We start from the raw sequence: 11,002 nt of genomic DNA, 5'->3' as shown, positions 1-11,002 counted from the left end.
CCCGAATGCCAGACCGTACTGAACCCCCACACTAATCTTGTCCACTTTTTGGAAAAAGTACTGCAGGTTCCCATCCGGGGGGTTTATGTGACAGAAGTCATCGGGGACAATGGGAGGGAGAGATTACAGCTGTTCTGCATGATCCAGGGATGTTTTTAAAATCCGGAACAACCTAGACCATACAGAGATACTGTAATCTCTCTCTCCCCCTGTTCCGCAATGACCGCTGACATATACACCCCACCGGGCTGGAGACCCCACAAACCAGGACGTATGGGGATGTATAGTACTATCTCCAAAACTGCTGGGATTGCAGCAGGGATCCGGTCCAGTGTGGTGTAGGGGGCTCTGATGGTTCTGGCTTTTACCCAATCCCTCAAATATTAAAGTTTTAGTATTTTATACTGTTTATAAGGGTGTATTTATGATTGTTGAAAGCCATGTTGGCTTCACTGAAAATATATGCATGTTGGCAAAAAAACTGCACTTTTTACCTTAAAATTGTATGCTACTTTAGCAAAAAATGTTACTACCTAAGCCACGTTGGCTACACTGAAAATATATGCCATGTTGGCCTTTTCGGTTTTGGTTTAAGAACAAATATTTAATTGTTTTATCCTATGGCAGAAATTTTTACTACTCAAGTAAACAAGTGTGTTGTGTTGTTCTTTTATCTTTAAATACTGGTTCTGCAGCATCTTCACGATGGCCTTGCAGGTATCAGGAATGATCTGCCCCAAAGTTTAAGCAGAGATAAGGGTCCCAAACTTTAGATTTTCCAGTGAACGGCCGGTAGTCAGATACTGTACCTCAAGGTAGCCACCCCCACCTCATTTAGGAGCCCATGTATCAACTAGTTTTAGCTATTTGAAACTCGTTGTGTAATGGTGCTTCAGCCAACCATCTCCGGTCATGTATTTGAAAAATGACAGTTGGTAGCCGATGGCTGGAGAACCATTTATCATACACAACGAGTTTAAATAGCTAAAACTCGTTGATAAATGGGCCACAACACCCTGAATGGGTAGCTGTATGATGTTGCAGTTGGCACCATAATACGCATTACCCAACTGACTTTATTACGTAAATGGATTCTCTGCGGCAGCGGGTGTAGTATGTTATGCCGGCGGTCGGGCTCCCGGCGGCCAGCATACCGGTGCCGGGGGCCCGACCCCCAGCATACCGACAGATGGGCAAGCGCAAATGAGCCCCTTGCAAGCTCGCTGCCCTCACTACGCTGCGGGCACGGTGGCGCGCTACGCACACCATGCTATCTATTCTCCCCAAGAGGGAGAAAATCTGTCGGTATGCCTGCAGTCGGGATTCCGGCGCCAGTATGCTGGTCGTCAGGATCCCGGCCGCCGGCAAACTGAAGACTACCTGCGGCAGCACATGTGCAAAAAGTTGGCAAGTATGAGTTGGAATTACCAGTGTTGCAGAGTACTTCTATATTTGTCTTGGGATTTGGATGCTTACATTGATGACTGATGTGAGGGGATTTCAATTATTAGACCTGTTTGCAAGAACCTGGAAATCCCCTTCTGCCTTATATAGATACAGAAGTAGCCAGAGATAACCGTGTACAGGGCAGAGAGGAGGACGGTGGCAGAGGGTCAGCGAGGAGCAGAGGACGAGGTGAGTGTATGGGGACAGCAGGAAACAGACTCAGGGATAACGGAAAGATGCGAGGGAAACAGGGGTAGGATTAGTGAGAAAGAGGGAGATACATGTGTAGAGCTTGCAGCCTGTTCTGATGGCTCACAGCACACAGAGACCTCCCCTCCTGCTCATAGCCTAGACAGGGGGCAGGCATTACAGGAAACAACTTACAAATACAAAGAAAGAGTGAACGCACTGGAGTCAGACACAGAGAGGAAGCTGGAACAGCAGCTACAGCTCAGAGTGTAACATTGTCACAGACTAGAAGCCAGCCACACTCTCTGCATTGCCACACTCTCTGCATTCTACTTATTTTTTCCTTTACAGGAGACTCCATCACTTCCAGCTGCTTATATCAGAATTTTGGAGTTTACTATCCACAGCGTATCCCACCATGGAAAAGTACTGGATCCTACTTGTTCTGTTGCACGTGGCCGGCATCATTCAAATAGGTGAGCTGATTAATTGATATGGCACTGTAGATGAGACTTGTCATATGTGAGCGTAACTTCTTATTACTGTACATGGTCGTCTTTGTAGCCCACACCGCACTCTGGTGTAATGATGGGAATGGTAACTGTGGCGGGAGCTGCCGCTACTCCATGACCGAAACTCGGGATGTTTCCATAGATATAGGCCCATCTATCAATGAGTTTTATGTATTTAAAACTCACTGCGTATGATAGATGGTGCTCCAGCCAGTCAGCTTCCAACTGTCATTTTTAAAATGCATGGCAGGAGCTGATTGGCTGGAGCACTATTTATCATATGCAACAAGGTTTAAATAACCCAAACTAATTGATAAATGGGCCCCATAGCATGTAAACCATTTGTTGTAACTACATCATATACCAGAGATTGTTCTCCTAGCTCCCAGTTGTCTTTGTTTTGGAGGGACTTTATTTTGGTTCTGTAGTGTGGACTGTTATAAATGCGATCTGTCCAGATTTATTCTTAAACCCAAATAGTTCCTGTCTGCCTCTGAAATGTGCATGGACACCTCCCCCCTGTGAATGATTGTGCGTCCTCCCTAGTATTTTTAGTTTGCTATAATTGGTGATCACTTTTGCAGTCTGCTCGTGTTCCCTGCTGGCGCATTGAGAGTGTGGGAAGTGCTCTAAGTGTCCCTCTTTGGCCGTGTGAAATCTGGGGATATCAATGACAGGAGCTATGCTAAATTAGTGCAGTGGCTGTATGATGCATAAACAGCTGCTATAGACAGAAGGCTTTGGATATAGGCTAATGTTCATATTACATGAATATTTGTTATTTTACCAGTGGGAAATAATATCCTGCCATCTCCCAGTGGCATGCTATACTTTCATTTGCCGGGCAAACCCTTGTTCTGCTTCCTCGGAATGTCCGGCCAAAGAAAAAAATCCACTTCTTGCTGCACACATGCTGACCTGTTCACCCCCCTTCCCAAATAATGAATCCCCCTCCTTCCCCTCATATCTAAGCAAGAGGAGGGGGATGTCTCTGGGTATCACTCAGCAGCCTGCTGATTAGATGTAAACAGGGCTCTTCAGTGATATCACACCATGATGATATCAGCCTAGGGGAAGGTATATCAAGTCTTGGTGAGAGAGTGGAGAGTTGCCTAAAGCAACCATTCAGCTTGTGTGCTTTCAAAGACTGTATTGGATAAATGACAGTTAGTAGCTGATTGGTTGGTTTGGGGAACATCTCTCCTACGTCTCTTTCCAAAGTTTGATACATCCCCCCCCCCTAGGCTTCCAGGAGGGCCAATAATGTTGGGTTGTGTTATCCAATATTGCAATATGCTTGCCTGGGAAAAGCACAGTCATCCAGTAAGAAGCGGTATCCAAGCCATAAGCGATTACTTCTTTACGCGTTTCTCCACCTTCTAACAGTTTCAGTGGCTTCCCCCATTTGTCCATTTTTTGGGAAGCTTTAATACGTCTCCCCTACACTGTAGACTTCAGACAGAAATGACACATTGTTGAAGGTGGAAGTGCCCTGTGAATGTGCGGCTACAGTCCGCAAATGCACATAGTGGTACTACATATGGTCTGGCACTTTGGCTTTGCCGTACCATATTAAACAGGTGAGCTCACTCTGAGATGACACACAATCGCCATGCCCATAGAACTCTAGGGAGATGGATGTACTCTCCTCTAAGTAGGGTAATGCAGATAGATCTCGTTAGATTAAAAAAAAAACAAGGAAATGTCAGCTGTAATATCACAAAGTCACATGATTTTTAACAACAATATTAAAAGCAGAAGAATATCATATGATTTATAACAAGAAAAGCTCAGTTATCAAAATGATTCACTGCAGTTGCAGGAAAGGGAAGTGCTTGTTTCATATACAGTGCCTGTGTTTGCTGAACAGGGGGTGGTATGATTTCCGTAACGTATTGAACAAAATCAAAAGTTGGGATTTTTCTGTGCTTTTATGGGGATGAGTTCCAAACCTGAATGGGGTGTGGATCATAGGCTCGACAGTAACTAGGTCGACAGTCATTAGGTTGACCTCTATTGGTCGACAGTGACTAGGTCGACACCTGAAATAGGTCAACGCTGTCATTAGGTTGACATGAGTTTTTTTACATTTTTGGGGTGTTGTTTTCTTCGTAAAGTGACTGGGAACCCCAATTAGTGCACCGTGCCCCTCGCATGGCTTGCTTTGCCCGCCATGCTTCGGGATAGGTGCCTCGTTTTGCTAACGCTGCACTCGGCACAGGTTACTATTCCCAATCATAGTCCATGTGGATCGTAAAATATGAAAAAGTTAAAAAAAGAAAAAAAATGTAAAAAACTTGTGTCTACCTTTTCATGTGTCGACTTTTGCCATGTCGACCTAATTACCATGTCGACCTAATGCATGTCGACCAGTAGTGGTTGACCTGATTAGTGTGGCCCTTAGTACTGTCGACCTAAAGACCAGATCCCACCTGAATGTGATGTTTCTCCTAAATACAAGGAGGAAGCGATGAGTACAGTATGTGGATGCCGGGAGAGAGGGAGAGAATCTGTGGTAACATTTCAGCCTCCCCACACAGACCCTGCACCACAGCCAAGAACAGAGATCACTTGGCTGCCGCTGAAAGGTGCTGGCACATGGTACACCCCACCCCCTCTTTAATCTGCCCACCACATATTTATCGCATTCACAAACACACTTAAACATGTTTTTAGATGGCAAGCACAGCCCTGTGTTAAGCAATTAACATTTATTTTTCAATAATCATTCAGGTCAAGTATTTGCTCTGCCTCATACTTTGCCACGGAGTCTTGCTGGAGTCACAGACCATTAATGCCGCATGTTTCTCTTGTTTAAAAACGTCTTCATTTTCCGGACCCATACTGGGAGAAGGCTGATGTCTGAGCAAACCTCCAAACTGTGGGGGTGATTCAGAGCTGTTCATAGATGTGCTAAATTTTGGCCCCGCATGACAGGCCCTGCACCCCCCCTCCCCCGCACAGGTGCGAAAGCATCGCACGGCGGTGATGCCTTCGCACGCGCCAAGTAGCTCCCTACCTGCGCAGCGGCTGCATGTGACATCACACAGTTGCCGTGGCCCACCCCCACAACGGTCCTGACACGCCTGCTTTGTTCTAACGCCGTTGGCACACACCCTCCCGCCCCGCCTCTGCCTGTCTATCAGACAGAGGCGATTGCACCAGTGAGATGCTTTCAGTGATTCTCAACTGTGGTTCTCAAGGCACACCAACAGTCCAGGTTTTAAGGATAGCCATACTTGAACATAGGTAACTTAATTAGTACCTGAGCTGTTTTGATTTAACCATCTGTACAAGCATGTATATCACTAAACCCTGAACTGTTAGTGTGTCCTGAGGACCAAGGTTGTGAATCACTGGTATATGTTTCACAGGTCGGCAAGTCAGGAACATACCTACCGACTCAGTGGGCCAGTCTACCTGAGTAAAGTGGCCAGTCTGGGGCTCTGATGGCACACTTCTCATTGAATCACATTACCGTGGCCCCATACTCCCCACTGTCTCATGATACAAATGGCCATGACCAGCCACCTCTGGCATGGCTTTTCAGGAGTTGGCAGGCATGATCAGTGCCCTATTCACTGCTAGGGTATCCGGATGACAGGTCGACACCATGTCAACACACATATGATCGACATGATCAAAAGGTCGACATGTTCAATTGGTTGTCGTGACAATGGTCGACACAAGTTTTGGAGATTTTTTTGCTTTTTTCCCCTCAACTTTTTCATACTTTACAATCCACGTGGACCACAGTTGAGAGCAGTAACCTGCGCTTCTTTCGCCATGCGAGGGGACGCTGTACGCTAATTGGGTTTTCATGCACTGAAAATTACAATTTGACACCCAAAAAACACAAGGAGCTCAGGTTAACCTTTTCACATGTCGGCCATCTACAAATCAGTCTTTTGATTGTGTCAACCTTCTTCACATGTAGACCTTGGGCATGTCGACCATTTGGGGTAAACCTAGACACTGTTGACCTATTTATTGTCGACCTTTTCAACCACACCCCACTACTAAAAGGCTGGGGATTACCCCAGGGATGCGTGGTCTAGCCACCATCTAAAAGGGTGGTATTCATGTGACCGGCGGTCAGCAGACCGACGGTCACATGACCTCCCCCAAAATCCTGCCCCCTCACTATCCCGACAGCCGGCATGCCGACCAACTGGGACTATCTCCACTCGTGGGTGTCCATGACACCCATAGAGTGGGAGTAGAACCTTGCTGCACTCGCCCCTCCCCACCGGGATCCCGGCGTCGGTATGCTGACTGGCAGTCAGGAGACCATTGGTCAGCCATACCACACCCATCTAAAATGACAGCAGCAGAGGATGGGAGAGAGAGAGAGAGAGAGAGAGAGAGAGAGAGAGAGAGAGAGAGAGAGAGAGAGATATTACTCCAAGAAAGCAGCATAATCAGAGGAGTCTGTAAATACAAAAAGTGTATTTCTTCAGCTAAACTTAGGGTTGCAGATATACTCTCTCATCTCTCCCACTTCTCCCCTGATAAAGAAAGTGCCTTGTTCATGTGTTTGCTGTCCATGTTGTATTTCTGTCAGCGTAAGATGTGCCATGAGAGTGGAATCATGCAATGACGCCATCTGCTGTCTACAGCTGTGTACTACAGGAAATTACAATTCTGGTTCACTTTCACTTCTCCTTCACCCTGGAGCCAGTGTGTGATTTCCAGACAGGAGTTTCCCACCAATTGTTTTCATATACCAAAATAAAAGACTCCTCACACAATTACACAAAACATACAATATAAAAGCTGATTAATTACTTCAACATATGTTTGTGGTACAAGAGGTTCCTGTATTACTATTGCAATACTGCTATATATTCTTATTGTGGATGTTTTTATTTGTGTCATTAACTGGTGAGGCAGTTAATGTATAGTTAATTGTTATAGTGATTGAGAGGTTGATGTATCAAACAGTGGAGAAGTTGTCTATAGCAAACCAATCAGTTCGAGATACGTTCTATATAATGACTGGTTGCAGCTAAATGGTTGCTGTGGGCAACTGGTCCACTTCTCCACTGTTTTTCCTGTTTCATACATCAACCCCTAAATCTCACTTTGACAAGTAAGTACACTCTGAGCATTGCAATGTATTCACACTGAGTGTTCTAGCTGGTGGTATGCACCATTGTTATGGTTTACAATGATTCCTCTGCGTGGAGGGTTGCTACCCTGTATGTGCTGCAATCCCCTAGGCAGAAGCGTCACTAGGGTTGGTGACGGTGTCACACGATGTTGTAACTCATGGTGTCACCCCTTCCCCATGGACCTCCTCTCGTATCAGTCCGTACAGAAACCCTGAGAGCAGGGGCAAGTGGTAGCATACCTCCCAACTTTTCTTCTGTTGAAGGAGGGACAGACGCGTGGCTAAGCCGCACGCTCCTAAAAAGGGGTATGGCATAATAAAAGGGGGCGTGGCTCGTGATTGTGTCTCCTCCCACGAAGCCACGCCCCCTTTGTCACTGAGGGGGCATGCCCAGCGCTCTGTGAGCCGCTGGCATGCCCCCTCTCCCTCTGACTCAAGTGAATAGAAGCTGTGCGCATGCGCACAGCGTCTATTCACTGCTGCTATGTTGCGAGTGACAGAGCCTCCCAACTGCCCCCCCACCGCGGGACACTGTGGCCCGCGGGTGGGACAGCGGGACAGTCCCCAAAAAACGGGACTGTCCCGCGAAAATCGGGACAGTTGGGAGGTATGTGGTAAGGTGTTCGTTGCCCCGTGCAAATGACAAATTTGTGCCCTCCCTGCATACGTAACAAAGGGACAGTGCGTGCCGAAGGCATGTGTAGCATGAAGGGGTGTGGTCTAACAAGGTAGGGACGTGGCCACCAACAGTACCCCCAATTCAAATTACCCCACACAGTAGCACAATCTTATTCACATTACACTGCACGTAGTTTTACTAACCTTGCACTTGCAGATGCAGCCTCAGTACATCTCCTACACTATTTGTCTCCTGCAGCGTATATGAAGGTGTAAACTTGGTGCAGACTACAGAGTTTATACACTTCAGCCCCTCCCCACAAGAGTGCAGGGTGAGACTCTTAGGAAGCGATGCTCACTGCCACAGCGTGTGAGGTGAGACCGCTGCGGCGGCCAGTGAGTTGTTTCTGGCTGAGTATGCAGCTACTGCTGCTCCAATGCGATGCACGTTTTTGTGGTGAGCTATACCAGTGCGGCAGCAGAGACTGCTTGAGTATAATGATGCGGCTGCAAATGCAAACAGACGGATAGCGGTCACATCAACCACTGGACCCCCAGGGCTGTTACTGAGTAGGACACGGTCAGGAACACTAGGTAACAGTGTGGTGGTGTGATCCCTTAGCCAGCCCGCCACTGCTAACAAGTTCGACGGAGGTCTCAGGACTCAGGAGGCGGTGATTGACAGGGGAGATGGCCACTGAGGAATGAGCGGGTCCTGCAGGACACACACGGGACTCGTATTCGCAGCACGTCCTGCAGGACCCTGTCTGTCATTTTTAGAAAGTGAGTACCTCGCTGCCAGTATTTGGGAGGGACAGCGATTGTTAGGTAGAGGCAGCGGATCTGTGCTAGTGGCGCGGAGGGGGGTTAGCATTTAGGGGGTGCAGTGGGAGTGCGTTCTGTCAACTGACGGGGGTAGAGTGCGGAAAAGAGTGCAGCACTTGGTGTCACCCCCATTGAGGGTGACACCCGATTGTGGTCCGCACCCCCTGCACCCGCCTAGTGACGCCACTGCCCCCAGGAATACATTTGGGTGCTTAATTATTTCATTACTTACTATTGGACACAAGGGGTCTAATTCAGACCTGATAGCAGCAGCAAAATTGTTCTCTAATGGTCAAAAGCATGTGCACTGCAGGAGGGCAGATATAAATGTGAAGAGAAATGTAGATCTGGGTGGGTTATGGGCCTAATTCAGACTGGATCGCAGTCTGAATCCCTATGTGGAGTGCGCTCGTGCAGCGGGCGCACTGCACGTGCACACCCTGTGAGCCCAGTGAGATGCTAAAAGCATCTCAGGGCTGCGATCGCCTCTGCCTGATTGGCTGCGATAAACTCTGCCTGACTGCCGCTGTGTGATGCTTTTTGCACCCTTGGGGGGGTGGGGGGGTTAGGGCAGACCCTATATTGTTTTTATAAATACTGGCTGCTTTATGTTTACACTGCAATTAGATTTCAGTTTAAACACACCCCACCCAAATCTAACTCTCTCTGTTATATTTGCCTCACCTGCACTGCACATGGGGGGTAATTCCAGGTTGATCGCAGCAGGATTTTTGTTAGCAATTGGGCAAAACCATGTCCACTGCAGGGGAGGCAGATATAACATGTGCAGAGAGAGATAGATTTGGGTGGGGTGTGTTCAATCTGCAATCTAATTTGCAGTGTAAAAATAAAGCAGCCTGTATTTACCCTGCACAGAAATAAAATAACCCACCCAAATCTAACTCTTTCTGCACATGTTATATCTGCCTCCACTGCAGTGCACATGGTTTTGCCCAATTGCTATCGAAAATCCTGCTGCGATCAACTTGGAATTACCCCCATGGTTTTGGCCATTAGAGAATAATTGTGCTGCTGTGATCAGGTCTGAATTAGGCCCAATGTTCAGCTCCATAATGGGATTTAATTTTGATCCTCTAATGAAAGGGGCATACTTCCACACTGCCTGGCCTATCGTGGTAATGCAGTCTAGATTGTGACAACTGGACATAGCTTTCAAATCAAGGGCTATCCCCCACCCCTTGAGTACTTTACTACTCTCCCAGAATATCCAGGAGACTCACACATTAGGGGAGGTTTCCAGCACTCTCCTGGATAGCAATGAAGTAGATGTGATGACGCAATATGCAGCAATTGGCCTCATCCCTGCCCCATCATTGCTGTTTGGTCCTGTGAATTAGCCAATGATTATCAACCATTGTTGTTCCCGATTTCATGGTCGTACTTTTACCATTGAATTATGGGTAGTCGATGGATGCAGCTTTCTGGTGCCCACCCGATGGCCAGCTGCTTCTGTGCAGCTGAGGATACCCGGAGGTGATGTCCACAGCTCAAAACTCTGAATGCTTCTGCTCATGCTAGTAACCACCGCATTGCTGTATTTGATCTTCGCAGCCGCTTCAGATCTCCGTCCTTACTGCATACCTCCCAACTGTCCCGATTTTCGCAGGACAGTCCCGTTTTTTGGGACTGTCCCACTGTCCCACCCGCGGGCCGCAGTGTCCCGTGGTGGGGGGGGAGGGGGGCAGTTGGGAGGCTCCTGTCATCGCTGCCCTGCTTAGCAGAGCAGCGGTGAATAGACGCTGTGCACATGCGCACAGCGTCTATTCACTGGAGACAGGAGGAGAGGGGGCATGCCAGCAGTTCACAGAGCGCTGGGCATGCCCCCTCAGTGACAAAAACAGGGCGTGGCTTGCGAGTCCTCCCATGAAGCCACGCCCCTTTTCAATAGGTCACACCCCTTTTCAGGAGCGCGCACGTGTGTCCCTCCGTAAGTATTTCGAAAGTTGGGAGGTATGCTTACTGTGAATCCCATTGCCCTCCCCACCTTCTGCACTTGCCTGGCCCTGATCTCCCGGAAGAGGGGACCTTACAAGGGTATCTGTACTATAGGTCTACAGTTAAAAGGTCAACCACTAATGGTAGACATGCATTAGGTCAACAGGGTCAAAAGGTCGACATGGCAATGGTCGACACACATATGGTAAACACACGTTTGTTTCATTTTTTTCAACTTTTTCTTATTTTACCATCCATGTGGACTACGACTGGCAATAGTAACCTTGCCCGTAGCCATGTGAGGGGACGCAGTACACTAATGGGGCTTGTTTGTGCCAGAAAA

At 47.7% G+C, this 11,002-nt stretch overlaps 1 protein-coding gene across 2 annotated transcripts in view; it reads left to right on the top strand.

The window, feature by feature from the left end:
* The first annotated feature begins 1,550 nt into the window (after positions 1-1,550).
* LOC134936444 (intercellular adhesion molecule 1-like) overlaps positions 1,551-11,002 on the top strand; it is a 56,844-nt gene continuing 47,392 nt past the window's right edge. Inside the window, exons 1-2 of one of the 2 annotated variants that reach the window (XM_063931476.1) lie at positions 1,551-1,635; positions 1,987-2,111. In XM_063931476.1, the coding sequence (XP_063787546.1) occupies positions 2,054-2,111 (58 nt within the window). In that variant the 5' untranslated portion in view covers positions 1,551-1,635; positions 1,987-2,053. Of the gene's footprint in view, positions 1,636-1,703; positions 2,112-11,002 lie in introns of those variants that run through there. The other variant, XM_063931475.1, reaches the window with a different exon arrangement.

This window comes from Pseudophryne corroboree, chromosome 6 (assembly GCF_028390025.1).
Source record: "Pseudophryne corroboree isolate aPseCor3 chromosome 6, aPseCor3.hap2, whole genome shotgun sequence".
NCBI classification, from domain to species: Eukaryota; Metazoa; Chordata; class Amphibia; order Anura; family Myobatrachidae; genus Pseudophryne; species Pseudophryne corroboree.
The sequence above is the reverse complement of the archived record's forward strand: the minus strand, read 5'-3'. Positions and strand labels throughout refer to the sequence as shown.